Raw genomic sequence first — 18,574 nt, 5'->3', positions numbered from 1 at the left:
AAATAACCTCATTTGCAGGTAGGTTGTTCTGCACAGTAGGTATCAGGCCCTCAGACCCTTGTGTTAGGTGAGTCATGTAAACCACCATTACTGGTAAATTGATTTAAAGGATGTTGAGCCATCCAAACACTAAAATCATGTGTTTTGCATCATTTTTAAAAAACCTTTTCCTATGTAATTCAGAAAATGCATTTGTTATGTAGTGAGTTTCCAAGGAATCTAAATCTAACAACAATTTGGAGGGAAGAATGTGGCTGTGAGCAGCGATAACCGCTCTGAAGTTCATCCTCCAGTGTCTTTTCTTCTGATTCTATCTCAACTACCTGGGAGGAGGATCCCTTTCTCAGTCCGAACATATATAGCTGACAACAGTGTAGTGTGTGAACTGGGCCAAAAATGTAGTCTGGCTTGGATGCTAAAGTGAGGAGATCCCTGGGTGGGCATGATGCAAGTTTCATGCTCTGAACACAAGGAGTTATCCATGTGGTTTATTCCACCGGGCATTTTCCCTTGTGGACTTTAGCCCTTGAAGGCTGCTTTTGAAAGCCCATGGCTGCTCCTGGTCACAGTCACTTTCCCTTGAGAGAGACAAAGAGAGGGAGTGAGGAAGTAGAGAGAAAGTGATTAAAGGGCAAGAAGACTAGAGAGACGGGAGGAATGTAGTGAGAAAGAGAGCATGAGGAGACAAAGGTAGCTCAAGGTTAGGAAAATATGATTCTTCTTTTCGTCCCCCAACAATATTTGTAACAAGTCCCTTAGCTAAGCAATGCGGAAATGCAAGAGTCACCACCCACACGTAAATTCCTTAGGCTGGAATCATAAAATATGTGGATATGTTTCTTTTTGTTTGTTTTTCAAAGAGGTCGCACAACCCGGTCAGCAGTCTCACCTCCCTCTAGGCCAGGCAGGAAGTGGAATATCAGGTGCCAAGAATCTATCTTTCTGCTACTCAACTATGGTTTGGAATCTCATCTCAGCCGAGGAATTAAAGCACCATTCATCAATCCTCTTCAGAAAAGTGTTGTGGCCTTTAAGTAACACCTCATCAATGTGTGACTTCCTCATCACCAAAATTCTGAATTGGCCTCACCTTGTTCTCACTCATCTCTCATCTTCCTTCCAGATCTTCTAGTGTGTCCTACCTTCCTCTGTTCCAAGCCCCCTCCTTTCTTTACACCACATTAATACATCCCACTCCTCTCATTTATTCTTTGGCTCTCTGTTGTTTTTTTAGCCTAGGTCCACACTGTATAAAATCTTCAGACATGCACACAGCTAAAGAGATGAATGAGGCCTGTGTTGCAAATGGAATACTAGATGGAGCCGTTGTTATTATGCCATTGAAAACAGAACCCGCAGCCATGTGATAAGACTTGAGGAACAGTTATCTGGACCAAGGTTTCAAACTGACACTTCCCTGCATGATTGAGGCCCCACAGGAACAGCAAGGAGTGTTTGGGTGAATTAAAACTAATGAGTGCTTTCTTCTATTGAGTGTACAAATATATCACCACAGAATTGCACAGTCAGTGAAGGAATATGTTTGCAAACTGTGTTGCACAAATGCTCCTATTAATATTTAAGACTTGCTCGCCTACTTGAAAGCAGGTTGCAGCTCCCTGCACTGGCAGAGTATTCCCTTTGTTTTTTGGTGAAGAAGGATGTGCTTTGAATGATAAGAAGCATTGGCTACTGAGACATCCATCAAATGGAGTTGAGCAAGAAATGTGTAAGAAGCTTTCTAAGCACACGTTGAACATTGAGGTATGGAGAAAGAAAGGGTGGAGAGGATCAGGAGACCAGGGCAGAGTGCTCTGAAGGGATTGCTTGGTGCGTTTGTAAAAAACAAATGTGGGAAACTAAGGAGGCGAAGTGGAGGAAAGGGACGAGGGGTGCAAGTATGGAAAGTGATGTGGCGAAAGGAGAACATAGGCCTCACTCCCATCAGTAATCAATTTTATCTGTGGGGAACTTTTTTTTTGGAAACAATTTTTATTGCGTCAAGTGTCAAATACAATGAAGAGCTCTGTAACCCAGAGGCTATCTGCTACAGTTTAATGTACAAAATATAGCATTGATATTTAATATAAACATTTTTCCAAAAGAAATCATATGTACCCAACAAAACTCCCCCCGATGCACTGTCTCTGCACTACATCTCAAGCATCCCCTCCACTTCCACTGCATCAATGACAAATCCGGCTTAATCATTGGTCCCCTGCACCACAGTTCTGCCCGTTCCAGAATCGCAGCATCTCCAACAGGAATAGGCTTCAAGTAAAGGCCTCTATAATCCGCCCATCGCTTCCAGATCTTGGAATGCTTTTGCGGGCACCCCCGTGCTTTAAAGATAGGAGTCTCCAGACCCATGTTAAAATCAAGACTGTTCTTCCATGCTGACAAGGAAGGCGGGGCCTCTGCCTTAGATTTCCGTGCAATGTCTCGTTTGGCTAATGTAAATCCCAATAACATCAAGTTGCGCTTATAGATATTTCCCCCTACACCCTCCATTATATGTAATAGTAGTAACTTGGGCGAAAAGGGGAGCTCCCACCCCAAAACCTTTGCAAGGCAGGCCAACACCCTGCGCCAGAATTTCGCGATCGACATACACTGCCAGACCATATGAAATAGGGTACCATCCTCCTGACCACATCTTAGACAGAGCGGGGAGGCCACTAGGCCTGCCCTCCACAACCTGGCTCTAGTATAGTATACCCGGTGGAAATAGTTACATTTAATTAGTCGGAGCCGCATTGCGATTGCAGCCTCCCGAGGGGAGGCCAGCCTCTGTGGGGAACTTTGACAAAAAATACCTTCAAGCTATGTGCAACCTGGTATAATCCCTGTTAAGAAGGGCTCAGTGAAAACTGCCTCACTGTCTTCATAATTAATCTAGTCCATGGTGTTTCTTGCAAGGATACGGGGATCTCATTTTTACAAAGCTACGATGCAAAGTGCTTTGTTATTTATTCTTGACAAAGTCCAGTAATTTCCAACGTTTACTCTTGAATCCTCAGGTGGACTTATAAATAAAGAAGCAGCGAGCAAAGGAATAAGTGGTATCCAAACAGTTATTTATCACGACAGCAAGAACAGTGAAGTCACAGAACATCTTGCGCACCTATGCGTGTCTGGGATCTCTGAACTCAGTAGACCCAGTGAAAGATGTGTTAGGCCCTCCTTGTCCAGGTAATTCTTTGACAAGGGAGTCTTGACAGAAAAGCTATATTTATGGAAATCGTGCACAGTAATACAGGAACCATATTTTCAGTGCACTCTACCTCTTCCAAATCGGGAAAATTGTTTAATTCCCAGAAGTAGATGTGTGCTGTTTCTGAACATTTGATTTTCGTTCTTTCCCTACGATCCTAGGGTTGTTGATTGAAACAGAGGGGAGGTGTAAATGTCTAGTATCACAAAAAATGTCATGGCGAAGCCATCAAATATACACATGTAGACTTAAGAACACCTATGTATACCACATGCCTTCCCGTTACTAGTGAGACTCGGTGCCAATTCATTCTTTCCATCTTCCAGGAACTGGGCTAAATGTTAGTGCATGAAGGATCAATAGATCGGCACTTTTTTTTTTTTTTAATGAACTGTATGTAAAATTTCCTCGTGTGCTCTTCAAGCATTTTGGGAATAAAATGCACATCTTTCCTTGTTCACTCAATCTATGTCATTATTTTTGCACAATCTCCTATATTTTTTCCTGATCTGAGGGCAAAAGGCTGGTTGAGTTGCACAAGGCAGTTGAAGTCTACTTTCTGGACATGGTGAGTGGTGCTCAAGTTGACAAAACACAAAGCAATACACAACACTCACCTCAGGTCTTGTCTTGGGGTGCTCTCGTCATAGAGTGTGCTGGAAGGCGACAGAGTCTCGCTTCACATACACCATATATCATTCCATCATTCCTAGTCTCTCATGAGACTTTGCCTTTATTCCCCATGAGGTTTGACTTAAAAGCTGAATACAGTTGGCTGATGATGGTCTGGTTCACCTGTTGCAGATGTCTTCCAGGTTAGCAGTCCAGGGCCTCATTATTCTGTACAGCTCCGCAAACACCCTCAGAGGTTCAAAGTATACAGATCAGGTTTAATTTTCAACCCTATTAGGAAATACCTTTAAATTGGAAAATGTGCTATGGGCAAGAGGAACATAATTGTATCAATTTTGTACTTCAGAGTCCACGGGCCAGGGTCCAAGGGCAGTTCTGCTTTACAGTCTGTCCAGCAAGGGAGTACATGTTGCAACAAACTCAGTTGTTTTGTTTGATTTACTGTATGTACCATGTTAAGGGAGGGTTAGTTCTTCACAGACTGGATTCACAGCTGACACTTGTTCAGGTCCCTTATGCATACCCAAGACTCGAGCAAGCGCAAGTTGTTTTGATCAGTCATGCAACTGCTTGAGTGAGACTGGAATAACCTGAATAATTTTGGGAAGTATTGGGAAACCTCGAAATAAGCATTTTTCTCGATTTGACCCACCCTGGTGGCACCATGTCTGCTCCTACACTTCCCACCCCTCTCATGATCTAACACAGGCCGGACCACTGCCTGCCCCCAGTGTCTTGGCATGCCCCACAGCCTAGTGAATGTAGGTGGCTTTTATCTGGCCACCCAACCTTAGTGCCAGATACCACCCCACCCCCCTCGAGTGAAGTCACTCTGCCCCCCTTCTCCTTCCCCAGCCCTTGGGCATTACCTCCCACTTGTGCATTCTCGTATTTCCTCCTTCTAGTGATGGGGTGCTTGCCCCGTGTTGTGATGGTCTACCTGAGGACACTGGCTGTTTGTCTATAACTATTCTAGATGTCATGTCACCTTGTAGACCATGCTGCTCGGCTGTTGTACTATCTCTTGGACTTTGCCTGTAGACCTAGATGTTCTGTGCACTGTCTCCATTCGAGTACCTTCCCTTGCACTCTGTTGTTACTTATAAAACTATAAAAAACTTGTATGCAAAAAAGCAGATATTTTGGCATTAATGGCTTAAAACTCAGCTTACTGTTTCAGCTTCCTTTACGTTATACATGGATGATTGGAAGAATGTAGATTTGTTTCCCCAGTTAGACTATCAAACTTTATGTCAATTTTCATACTTTCCTATAATCATTTGTAATACATTAGAACTATGACATGCTAGTTTGAGTCACTAATGCTTCTGATGGACCCCACTGAATTGTACTTAGAGATTGAATGATGTATGTATGCATTATTTTACTGCAAATAACTCACAATAATGGAATGCTGAGGGATTTCATTAATTACAGTGATTTATATTTTTGCCACTAGGCATATCTGTTATTTTTTTTACAATAAATAAAGGATTTTGAACTAGAAACTTTAAAGAGATAATATGTGTATTATTATGGCCCACTGAGCGTATTATAGTGATGTCATCAAGAAAATGACATACATTCTGATAGATTGCACAAAACAATGTCTGTTGGGGTTAGGAAGGAAATGATTGAGAATCGACTGGATGAGTTAGGTAATCTATTGGGCACGCACAGATGACAACATCCAGATACAGATCACGAAAGTTAAAGTCCAATACAGTGCCGCACTGGAATGCCTCGGGTGTCATGATTATAAAGATTTCCGTGCTAGAGTACTTGATGAAGGTGGTAGACTGAGCAGACTTCTGGCCTGGCTGGTTCGCCCAAAGTCTAGGGGGGCACCCGTTACCAACATGACCCTCACCAGGGAGTTTTAGGTTCTCCCCAATAAGAATGTATAAAATAACTGGATAATAAATGCATTTCACAGGTGTGTGTCTTGAAGAAATTTGCTAAAAAGCTATATTTTTAGGCAGCCCTAATAACCTCGTGATTTTGATAGAGCCCTTAACTTCTATCTTAGATTAACTATGAAGAAGGGGTGAGATGGGACAGTGAAAAGAATTCTATCATATAATATAACTGAATCTATTTGGAGGACAAAACGATGGAAAATTAAAAAGCAAACAGCCCACCCAATCTCAGGCGTTGACTGTTGAGTTATCCGTTGGGTTAAAAGTATTTTACAAGCTGAGGCACTAACTTAAGCTACAGGACACAAACCCTTCATTCTTTGCCAGCAGTTACCTAAAGCGATATATCTATATAGTCAATAAGTTGTCAACAAAGTGGATTCTGTGACCAAGAAAAGACCAGAACATGAGCAGTTATTGTCCATAAATCCATATCAAGTATATTCCAGATAATCTTTTGTTCGAGGCATATGAGATGCAGATCACACACTATGCATAGATCGCCATCTGGTGTTGGGCCCGGATGTTTGCACTTGTTTTTGTCTTGGAAAAGTCTTTGGAAGTCACGAGATAGGTGACTCCTCCTTTGGATGATAGTGTGCATGGGCATCGGCTCCATCTTCAGATTGTTTTTTTCCGCCATCGGGCTCGGATGTTTTTATCGCTCTCCCGTTTGGTGCCGTTACCGATCCAACTTTAGACGCGCAATCCTCACCCTTTCTCCGGTATTGTTTTGATCGCGATCCCTAGTCATCGCGCATCTCTTCAATTTCGAAATCCTCGATTCTGGTCGTCGACTAAGGCCTTTGGGCAAACTTAGGCCATTCGATCTGGCTCATGGAAAGGACTCCTTTTAAGAAGCGTCCTCAATGTGGGTCTAAGTTCCCACACACAGATCGTCATGAGGTGTGTAACCTCTGCCTCTCACCAGAGCACGAGGCCAAAGACTGTCCAGCTTGTGCCACCTTCTGCTCCAAGAAAGCCATTCGGGACCGTCGAGCTCGAAGAACAATGACTCGCTCATCGGCGTCCATTCCCGATGACATCTTCCAGGAGGGCGTCGATGTGCCAGAACAGGAGCGGATCGAAGAAGGCCCCGTCAGCGCCTCCGAAGCCGATGACTCCGACCTCGAAGACATCACTCCAGGGCAGCGGGTCGTAAGTAGTGACGTCGACCCCAACCCCCGTCCCCCCCCACTGAAAAAGGCTTCAGTAACACCTTCACGTTTGGGCCCAGGTGCACACACAGACAATACTTCTCACGCCCCGCCTTCGGGCCCGGCAAAGAAGTCCACAACTAAGCCTTCAGGCCACTTGGGATTGAGTCAGCCTGCCGTCGGCACCGAAAATCAAACCCCGGCTCTGAAAAAGAAACCTACCTCCGTGCCGACCACTACCTCCACATCCACGCTCTCGGCACCCAAACCTACTGGCACCGACCCCTCGACTCCGAAAAAACCATTGGAACTGAGTAAAAAGACACTACCAAAGAGTTCACACACTCAACCTTCGGAACCGAAAAAATCAGAACCGAAAAAACAACCGGTTTCGCATGCTCCTACAGAGACTAAAAAATCTCCCGCTTCAAAGCCTAAGGAGCACAAGTCCACTCCAGAGTCGGTGCCACGCAAGCCTTCGGGACCGAAAAAAACGGCGCAGAAAGACCAACCTCCAGCAGAAGAGCTTTTTAAACCGGATCCCACCCAAAAAACTCTTCTAAAAGACCCAAAGACTGGTCTACTGACTCTCAGCTCTAAAAAGAGACCAAGAGACACGGCTCCTCCACCTAAGAAGAGAGACATTGCAGCATCGCCTCTCAGAATCCCTTCTCCACCTCCTCCACCACACCACTCTCCTACTCCATCTCCTCCACCAGTGGATGATGATGACACTTCTGATGACACGGGGGGGTTGCAGACGATGAACCACTAGGGGATCCTAGTCCACCTTATACCCCAGACCCCTGTTACGATTATAACACACCAGATGTCCCTAACATACCACAAGAAGACATTTACCCCTCTAGAACCTCCCCTCCAGAGGATACCATGGGTTTCACCCAGCTCGTTCATAGAGCTGCACAATACCACGGGGTGGCCTTACATACAGACCCTGTGGAGGAGGATTTCTTAATGGACACTTTTGATACTTCACAAAAGTCCACCTCCATCCTCCCTATGTTAAAAAGGGTCATCAAACATGCACCTGAGGTGTTCAAAGATCCTGTTAGGGCTAGGGTTATAAACCCCAGGATAGAAAAAAATACAAAGCGGCTCCAGCAGACCCCATATACATTAAGGGCCAAATACCCTTGGATTCTTTAGTGGTATGCAATGCCAGAAAAAGGACTAACTCGCAAACTTCAGGAGATGCTCCACCTCCGGACAAGGAGTCACAGCTCTTGGACGCCTCTGGTAAACGCACGGCGTCACAAGCAGCTAATATATGGCGCATTTCCAACACTCAAGCTTTGTTAGCCAGATATGATAGGGCACACTACGATGAGCTAGAGTCCCTATTGCAACACCTTTCTGACAAATACAAAACTAAGGCCAACAACCTCATACAGGAGGGTAAGCTCATCACAGAGACCTCCATTCGTTGCGCTCTAGATGTGGCAGACACCGCCTCACGGGCCATCAACACAAGTGTCCTTCTGCGTAGGCATGCATGGCTACGCATTTCGGATTTTAAACCTGAGGTACAAACTTCCATTCTTAACCAGAAATTTGATCAGGAGCATCTATTTGGGCCGGCCGTGGATTCATCTCTCGAAAAGATTAAAAAAAGACACCGACACGGCTAAATCAATGGGAGCCTTGCAGTCACAAGCTCCCAGACGTTCCTTTCACCGCTCCTCTTATAAGAGCACCTCCAGAGGCTACTCCTCTGACAATCCCTCCACGTCCTATAAAACTCCCGCCCAGACCACATTCACCAGAGGTTATCAAAGAGGAGGCTACAAAGGCAATAATACCAAGGGTAGAGGAAAGACCAAAAATACCCGCTTTGCCTCCACCCCTACCCAATGACTTCCCTCCACTCCCCCCGGACTATTCCACCCCGGTCGGGGGAAGATTGCTACATTTCCTACCTGTCTGGAACATCACCACCACAGACAGGTGGGTGAGACAAATTGTTCAATCCGGTTACTGTCTAGAACTCACTTCTACCCCCCCCTCCCCAAACATACCACCCAAACAGCGCCCAATGTCACTGGAGCATTTAGTGCTGCTAAAGCAGGAGGTAATCTCCCTCCTACAAAAACATGCAATAGAACCAGTCCCTCTGCATCAGCAAAACACAGGAGTTTACTCCCTGTACTTCCTCATTCTGAAGGGCGGCTCTCTGAGACCAATCCTAGACCTCAGACCCTTAAACCTGTACATACACTCAGACCATTTTCACATGGTCACACTTCAACAGTTCCTTCCTCTTCTCTCACAAGGCGATTTCCTTGCCACTCTAGATCTCAAGGACGCCTACTTTCATATTCCCATTCACACCTCTCATAAAAAATATCTCAGGTCTGTAGTGGACAGTCAGCACTATCAATTCAAGGTCCTCCCATTCGGAGTCACCACAGCACCCAGAGTGTTCACCAAGTGTCTGGCGGTAGTTGCAGCTCACCTAAGAAGACAGCACATCCACGTCTTCCCATACTTAGACGACTGGCTCATAAAAGCCAAGTCGAACCATCAGTGTGTACATCACACTCACGCCACAATCCAACTACTCCACAATTTGGGGTTTACAGTAAACCACGCATAGTCTCACCTACAACCGTCCCACATACAACAGTACCTCAGTGCCACAATAAACACCTCCAAAGCACTTGCATATCCCAGCCCAGTTAGGATAGCAAGCATGCAAAGCCTCATATCAAAATTTCAGCCGCAACACACTCTTCCAGCTCGAGTGTTCATGCAGTTGATAGGGATGATGGCCTCTTGCATATTCATAGTACCTCACGCAAGACTCCCGATGCGTCCCCTGCAGGAATGTCTGGCACATCAGTGGAACCAGGCTCAAGGTCAGCTAACAGATCTGGTGTTGGTGGATAGCCGCACGCATCGCTCTCTGCAAGGGTGGAACACCACAAACCTTTCTAAAGGGCGCCCATTCATCGAGCCGGTTCCACAGATTGTGTTGACAGCAGACTCATCGCTCTCCGGCTGGGGAGCTCATCTATTACATCACACAGTGCAGGGCAAATGGACGCCTCAATAAAGGTTACTCCACATCAATCACCTGGAGTTACTAGCCATCTTCGTAGCCCTAAAGGCATTCCAGAAACAGATATCCGGCAAAGCTGTCTTAGTCTGCACAGACCACATGACAGCCATGTACTACATACAGTAACAAGGCGGGACACACTTCCTACAGCTCTCTCAACTAGCACAAAGTATATGGAGATGGGCTATTCCTCAGAACATTTTTCTCCTAGCCCAACATGTCTCAAGAGTCCAAAACAACATAGCCGATCTGTTAAGTCATCAGACGTAACAGATTCACGAGTGGGAACTTCATCCGCAAGTTCTTCAACCATTTTTCCTCATGTGGGGACAACCAGAGGTAGATCTCTTCGCCACATACGAAAACGCCAAATGCCCAAGCTTCGCCACCAGATAGCCACACCCATTGTCCAAAGGAAATGCGATATGGATGAATTGGTGAGGCAGATTTGCGTACACTTTTCCGCCTCTCCCACTCATTCCACTGGTGGTGCGCAAACTGCAGCAACACTCACCGACTCTCATCCTAGTTGCTCCAACATGGGCCAGACAACCGTGGTACACCACATTACTGGAACTATCCGTAGTCCCACACCAAAAACTACACCTCTCCCCACGCCTCTTAACCCAGAACCGTGGAGAGATCAGACACCCGGACCCAGCACAGCTCAACCTAGCGATCTGGCTCCTGAGGTCTTAGAGTTCGGTTACCTTAACCTTCCCCCTGACTGTATGAACATTATCAAGGAAGCTAGACGCCCCACTACTAGAGCCTGCTATGCATCCAAGTGGAAACGATTTGTGATACATTGTCACAACAACACTATCAATCCTCTAGATGTGTCTATTCAATACATCATAGGTTATCTACTGCATCTCCAAAGGTGTAACTTAGCGTATACATCTATTAGGTTACACCTTGCTGCCATAGCTGCCTACTTACAAAATAGACAACACTTGTTGCTATTCAGGGTACCTGCCATCAAAGGATTTATGGAAGGCCTCAAACAAATAAATCCTCCCAGGGTACCACCCTCACCTGTGTGGAATTTAAACATAGTTCTCACAAGACTAATGGGCCCTACTTTTGAACCTCTGCACAAATGCGAGCTACAATTTCTAACTTGGAAAGTCGCTTTCCTAGTGGCCATTACTGCCCTTAGAAGAGTCAGTGAGCTACAGGCACTGACTATTCAAGAACCTTTTTTACAACTCAATCATAACAAAGTGGTTCTCAAAACCAATCCAAAATTCCTCCCTAAGGTTATTTCTCCCTTCCACCTCAACCAGCCTGTGGAGTTGCCAGTATTCTTCTCGCAACCACAAACAGTTGCAGAAAGAGCTCTGCATACTCTAGATGTTAAGAGCACTGCTGTATTACATTGAAAGAACAAAACCTTTTCGCAAGACAAAACAACTTTTTGTGTCCTTCTCGCCACCACATAAATCTGGGATATTAAGGTGGATTGTCAAATGCATACAGATTTGCTAATACAAAGCAAAACGTACATTATCAGTTCCCCCTAAAGCCCACTCTACCCGAAAGATAGGGGCTTAAATGGCATTTTTAGGGAACATTCCCTTAGATGACATCTGCAAAGCAGCTACATGGTCTACACCGCATACATTCACAAAGCACTATTGTGTAGATGTGCAAACAAAACCGCAAGCTAGTGTGGGCCAGGCTGTACTCAAAACATTATTTCAAACTACTGCAACAGATACTGATGGTTGCTGTTAAGGAGGGGTACTGCTATACAATCTATGCATAGTGTTTGATCTGCAGCTCATATGCCACCAACGGAAAATGCTACCTACCAGTATGCATCTGTTCTTGGCATGTAGAGCTGCAGATCCACACACGTCCACCCACCTCCCCGGCTACCTTTATCTGTTCCAGTATTATCTTATTTAGATACAGCATACATGGGCATCTTATCTGTTTCTCACAAAACTCCATCATTTCCCTGCTGGCGAAAAACTACTGAAGATGGAGCCGATGTCCATGCGCACTATCATCCAAAGGAGGAGTCACCTATCTCGTGACTTCCAAAGACTTTTCCAAGACAAAAACAAGTGCCAACATCCGGGCCCAACACCAGATGGCGATCTATGCATAGTGTGTGGATCTGCAGCTCTACATGCCAAGAACAGATGCATACTGGTAAGTAGCATTTTCCTTATATCTGGTCCTTGTCCTGATTTAGTCTTTAGAAGAATTACGCTTCGAACTGCAACCGTTTTCAGTTAGTTAAAATTCAGCTTGCTATGTTTTTTTAATACTGTCCCCTAAATGCATTCCATTATGTACTCATTTTGTCCCCTGCTCGGATATTATCTTGTTTACTGAAAGCCAATTTTTACTCATTTAGCAAACCTTATTTTTAGTAAATAATTTTAGAGAAATGATGATCCTGTGCCCAATCTGTATTGGCTGTATGCAGAAAGTTAAATCACGTATCATGGATTCTTTAGTTGTTCTGTATAAGTACTTGTACGGTCTTGTAAATGTTAATGATAGGAACGTTTTATCATAGCTGAATCTTAAGTCTATAAATTACCTTTTGTAATTATTTCCTCTGTTTGTTAATGTACTTCTAAGGTGATTGTAAATATGAAGCCATTTAAAATAAATATTTAAACTTGCAAAAGCTTATGCTGAAGACAAAGTGGTTATTTTATTATTCGTTGTTACCTAGCCTGTCCAGTGGATCCCAGGCCTGGAAATGAAGAACAAAAAAAGTGCAGGAGAAGACTGATCAGCTCTTATTGCCAGATGGTTCAGATGTAGTTTTTGGCTCATATGCCATGGTTGAAAAATTCTCCAGATGTGTTTATTGCCTTGACTGAAACAACTTCATCAAAACTTGCTGATAAGGGAACTTGTTAAACTGTTTGTTCCAGAACCTTTTCTGGTTTTCATTTCTTCTGTTAGGGGGCTGTATTAGTGTTATAATATTCGCTGCACGGTTATTCGGCCGGAAAGTGTTGTACAGTGCAATAGTCCTCAAAACCTGCCCTTTCTGATAGAAACTTTTAACTGCAGATTTCTCACATTTTGAAAACTCCACCAGACTGAATTTGGAAAATCTTCAGTAGAACTCTTGCATTCCAGCAGGTGGCACGGTGGCTCTACATCAGCACCATTTCCTGCAAGGTGTGACGTGCGCAGGCCTTTACAGTTGCCACCCATACCTGCTGACATCAGTTCCTTTCATTCACCATCAACAGATGCCGATCCAGAGCTACCCCTTGTCTCTGTCTCATTGAAACACTTCTACAAAATATTTCTACTTAAATCATTGTGCAATGGAAATATATCTTCTCCCAAATCTAATGGGTTTAAATGCAGTGGGGAATGTCATAAACAAATGTCTGTGGATGGCCCACATATGGTTTGCCTCTGGTCTGTGGCCACGATTCCAAGGCCTGCTGTGATTGTGCCTTGATGCACCTTGAAGGCCATTTAAGACCCGCAGGCAAAGCCATTCATGGTGAAGCTCCACAAGACCCCGAGCAGGAATCAGTCTATGTCTAAAAGTATAGCTCGGACCCGAAGTTAGTGAATGGTTGTCTTCACGATTTGTCAGGGAAACACCAGAAGAAACGTAAGAAGTCCAAGCGAGGGTTGACTCTGTCTCACCCCTCTTGATCTCCTGAGAAGACGCAAAAGCATCATCATGACTCCAGGTCATGGTTCAGACGCGGCTCAACTTCAGAGTCAATTCAAACAGTAGCTCCGCAGCAACTGGAATTTTCTGGACCATTGGCGAATCCGCAGCAAATCAAAGGCTTCCGCAAAGCCACTCTGTGGCTTTTTGGCACATTACCGGCTCCCTCTGGTGTGCCTGCAGCCCAAAGGAGCAGAGAGGCCTCTCAACTTGACCTCCATCGGCAGGACCTTCCTTGCCACCAGTTGGGCACTCTGGATCCGTTTAGGGCTCCAGATTAACTTTGGTACCGGTTTCCTTCCCTGTGCCATGACACACCAGAATGTGATTCATCGATGCTTGTGCCAACCCATAGTGCTGTCCAACACAGATGGCGCAGTGCTGACTGAGACCGCATGCTCTTTTATATGAGCTGCAACCTTTTTACCACCCTTCTGATTCATAAACACTGCCTCTGCCTTTTGGAAGAACTCATGTTTTTCATGAGTTATTCGGCACAGCTTCTGATATTACGGACTATGATGCGGAGGATGAGATTGGCCAGCCTTACCTAGAGAACAACTGGTACAAGGAGCTTCAAAATGACATAGGTCTGGATACCTCCCCAGACGCTGGACCAGTTTCTCCCCCAGTGCCCACCACGGAAAGCTGTGCCACTTTTGCTATGATTATTCGGAGAGCAGCGGAGACTCTTGGGGCCAGATGTATCAAAGGGTTTTACCCATTCTGTGTCTATGGGAAAATGTCTTCGTACAAATGGCCCCAAGTCTCAAACTTCCCATTCAGCGCTCTCCCTGTTTTTTCTGTTCCTCAGCGCCAGCTGTTTCACCCCCTCTGTGGCTATAGTAAATGCTTCCAATATCACTAACAACCTCACCAGGTGCAGCAATCACCCCAGCCTTTTTGTGGTCTCCACAGGAGAGGTCAAAAGGGACAGTGCATCGGGCCGGCTCTAGGGCGGTGCGACCGGTGCCGCTGCACCGGGTGCAGACTTCGCCTGGGGGCGCCTGTTTGCTACTTTATATTGCTTTTTAAAGCACACGCTGCAGCGTTCCTGGCATCCAGTAATTTTAAGTCAATAATAAAAATGTCAAGTTGACTCGAGTGATTAATGTTCTTACCGGAGAGAGACCGTAGTTTTGTCTAGTGGAAGTTTTGACTGCTGGAAGTTTTGATTCCTCATAAGGTTGTGCAGAGGGTTACTATGCCTGCTGCAAAGAATGTGTACCATGCAAATCACAAAGTGAATAGGACATAAATAGGTCAGTGGGTTACTGCTTTCATCAGAAACTTCCTTTTGTTACTTGCAGTTTACAAGTTCAACTCTTAATGTAAAACAGTGCGCTACTGTCATCAAAGAACTGAAATGCAGACGTCAAGTATAGATTAGAGCGTATTGATTTTTTCCCCCAGACTTTCATTATCCTAATGTTTCACAAAGGGTTCATTTGGGTAGAAATCATTTCTGGTTATTAAAGAGAACCCCCAACCATGGTGTTACGTTTCAAATTCTGAGTTTGTTCTTCTCCAGACCAAGCCCCCCTAAACTATACTGCCTACCGGTATGGATTACATATAAATCCTTTGCCTTGTAGTCTCCGTTTTATGTAACGTTTCCTATAGGTTGAATTACACACATATGAGTGATAGTCTCTGTAATGTGTGTGCAATGTAAAGTGCTCTGACACCCTTCATTTTTATGAGTGGCACTATAAGACTATCATATCTGAGAGAGAGAGTGGTTATGAAGACAGTTAAAGGGTGGGTAGTGCGGGAATCCATTGCTGACGTGGTCATTGAGGGGAAGGGGGGGCGCCAAAAATCATTGTGGCACAGGGCGCTACCAGTGCTAAAGCCGGCCCTGGTGTGCATCCCAGCCTTCTGCCACCCCTGCTGGTGAAGTCACAAAAGCCTGTTTTGTGTGGCCTTGATGGTACACTGCCACCCTGTCGGAGGCAGGATCCAACACTTTTTGCCAAGATGGTGGGCAATACTTAAGACAAGTGGATCCTGCAAATTGATCTTCAGGGTTACGCATTACCATTTCACGAGACCCTGCTGCACCTTCCACCATCCCCAGATCGGCTGGCGGAGGACCATCTGCTGCTCTTGCAGCATGAAGAGCAAGGACTTTTGGCCACAAGAGCCATAGATAGGGAAAAGGCTCCAGAAGTTGGTCGAGCTTGTTCTACCTGCTACTTCCTTGTGCCAAAAAAGGATGGGGGCCTCCGTCACATTTTAGATCTTGGCTCCCTCATTGCCTTTTCGCTGGAAGACAGATTCATGATGGTCACCCTGCGACAAGATTGTTTGTTCTCAGACCTAGAGACTAGATGGTAGCGATGGTCCTGCAGAATGCTTAGTTCTATATCAATGTCCTGCAGGCCCACTGGTGGTGTTCGAGTTTCACGTTGGGCCATGAGCATTTTCAGTTCACTGTGCAACCTTTTAGTCTCACAAAACGTGATCTTACCTCCCACCTTTGTACTAAAGGTCTTTCATCCTCCGTGAGTTCCTCTCTCTCTGCTTCTCCAGAAAAATTTGTCACATTGCTATAATCTTCAAATCCTGCCTGGCTTGGTGTATTTGTCTACCGCTTTAAGTTTTTCCCTTGAAACAACATTGGTGTTTGTGCAAAGTCTGTTTTTTAATCCTTAGTGTTCATGATGCTAACTGGGCTCTTGCCATGTTTCTCAGAGCAGTCTCTCAGCACATCTTTAACAGTGGAGAAGTATTACTTGAGTTAAGTCTTATGTAAAAAGTGCAATGAGATACAGAAGCGTTAATAGTGTGATAAAAAGCGGGTGCAGTTTCTTTGCAGCAATTTTTGTGTAGGGCTGCTAGGCTAGCATCATTAGAATAAGAGGCGGGTTTGATACCCAAGTGTCAGTGAGGTGTAAAGGAAGATTATCCAGATTTTAAGGGTGGAGCAATGACGGGAGGATAGTTTGGGCTGTTTCTTCTTAATGTTCAGGTGAAGGTTGAAGATCTGAGAGAAGAAGCCATTGAGTTTCGAAAACCAGTAATTAGATTGAGTTAAAGAGGGGATCAAGGAAGAAGTTTAGGTGGTGCCTTTCATAGAGGAAAGAGCTTTGGGAAAGTTAAAAGTCAGGGTATTTTTTTGCGTTTTGAAGCATTGATTATTAGCGTGTGTGATAAGGGTTTATGTATTTTACCTGTTTTTCTTTATGCTTTCTCTAAAAGACTGAGCTAGTCTCCATATTTTTCCAGTTTTTGGAATAAGTGATTGCTGCCACATGCTCCTTCATATACCATTGTGCATACATTTTGTTTTTAATGAATTTGTTTTTTTGTGACGCCAGAAAATTGATCTGGGGCAACTGCAATGTTATCTTTTAGTTGTGAACATTTCTCTGAAGCACTATTCCGAACTGCATACTCGCCGTTTATTTAATAAGACTCATTGTACATGTGCAGTGATTGGTTCAGTGTTGAAGCTATGGACTCCTTTATGCATGATACAACTTAAGGCATAAACAGGCAAGATATTAATCATCTGATGGGCATATCCTCTTTCTTTATTACAGACCATGCTCAGAAGAGGGGGGTGAAGTTTGCTTTAGACCAGAACCACGCCGTATGTCAAGAACAACCAGACACCTTTCAGAGGAATTCAAAGGAACCGCAAGAATTAGAAGAGACTATGACCACAGCAAGCATAATATAATGTATGTGCACTATTATCACTGAAGCCATGCCCCCATAAGAGACTTCACATCTAAGGAATGGGCACAACCAGAGATGCAAGAAGAAACTGACCAAAGTGGGAGAAATACTGTATTTTGGGAGACCTAGAATCATGTGGTACTTGGCACAGAATTAACCTATTCCATGCCCATCCTTTTGATTTTACTAATCAGGAATTGCACTCTAGTACTATATTCTCAGCTAAGAAATACATAGAACTGCGAGGAATGGCGGATCCAGGAAACTTCTGTCCTGTGTTGCTCTTTGTTTACTAGTGTCCTCCTGTTGCAGTATTGGAAGGTTCAAAGTTGCCGGAGGCTGAGCACAGTTGTGACAGTATATTCTCATTTTCTCAAAACATCTGTTGGATGTTAATGTTGCGTTTTGTTCTATATAAATAAACTGTGTATGGGAGACCCACTACAGAGATCACAGAAACACGTTAGTTCTTCTAATAACGTCATCTCCCCACACTTTTTTATAGCCAGTGTTGGCTCTCATTTCAATCAGGTCTTTTATTGTATTTTACGAATTCAGTTCAAAGCTGTTTGCTGTTGTTTCCTGCTCCTCCTAATTCTGGCAATTATGTCTGGAAACATAATGTATTAAACCATATATTTTCAGAACAAGAAACATTTTCTCTCATGTTTTAATTGGGTTTTTGCTGTATTTTTAAGTTTAAATATTTGGGAAGACGTGTAATGAATGCATCGAAATTATGAATGCAAAGGGAGACAGAAAGCTTTGCAGTGGCATTATGTTCCATAACGGTACAACCACCACATTTTTCCTTTGGTAACAGGATGCTTGTCAACACTAAATAGGAAAGTGGTGTGGCTGGAGAAAACTCTCCATCAGTCATGGAATATCTAACAGGAGAGCTGTATGTGCAGACATGTCCAGGGCATTGTCGAAAATAAACTCTGAATAGTCTGAAATGGAATGAAAGGGAAATATTTCACGGATCCCTGTGAAATATGAGTTTAGCATTATAGTGAAAGCCCCTAAACCACTCTGCAGAGCTTAAGGCCCATTAGGATTGTGTGGCAATGGAGGACCAAAGTATGCGGCTGAGTTAACTAAGCTGCCTCTCAAAGAAAGACAAATCATATGGCATTATCCTCCACACTCACTGACAATATTATTTCTATCCATTTAAGCTACAAACAATAATGTTGTCAAAATCTGCGGTTT

General features: G+C 44.3%; 1 protein-coding gene across 1 annotated transcript in view; it reads left to right on the top strand.

Annotated features, from left to right (window-relative positions):
- The window catches only part of CHCHD3 (coiled-coil-helix-coiled-coil-helix domain containing 3), an 878,604-nt gene extending 860,591 nt beyond the window's left edge, over positions 1 to 18,013 (top strand). Inside the window, exon 8 of the mRNA XM_085653592.1 lies at positions 17,221 to 18,013. Within this exon, the coding sequence (XP_085509718.1) occupies positions 17,221 to 17,244 (24 nt within the window). The 3' untranslated portion in view covers positions 17,245 to 18,013. The remainder of the gene's footprint in view (positions 1 to 17,220) is intronic.
- The last annotated feature ends 561 nt before the right edge of the window (positions 18,014 to 18,574 follow it).

Source organism: Triturus cristatus, chromosome 4_1 (assembly GCF_964204655.1).
Source record: "Triturus cristatus chromosome 4_1, aTriCri1.1, whole genome shotgun sequence".
NCBI lineage: Eukaryota > Metazoa > Chordata > Amphibia > Caudata > Salamandridae > Triturus > Triturus cristatus.
Note: the sequence above shows the minus strand (reverse complement) of the source record. Positions and strands in the feature narration are given on the sequence as shown.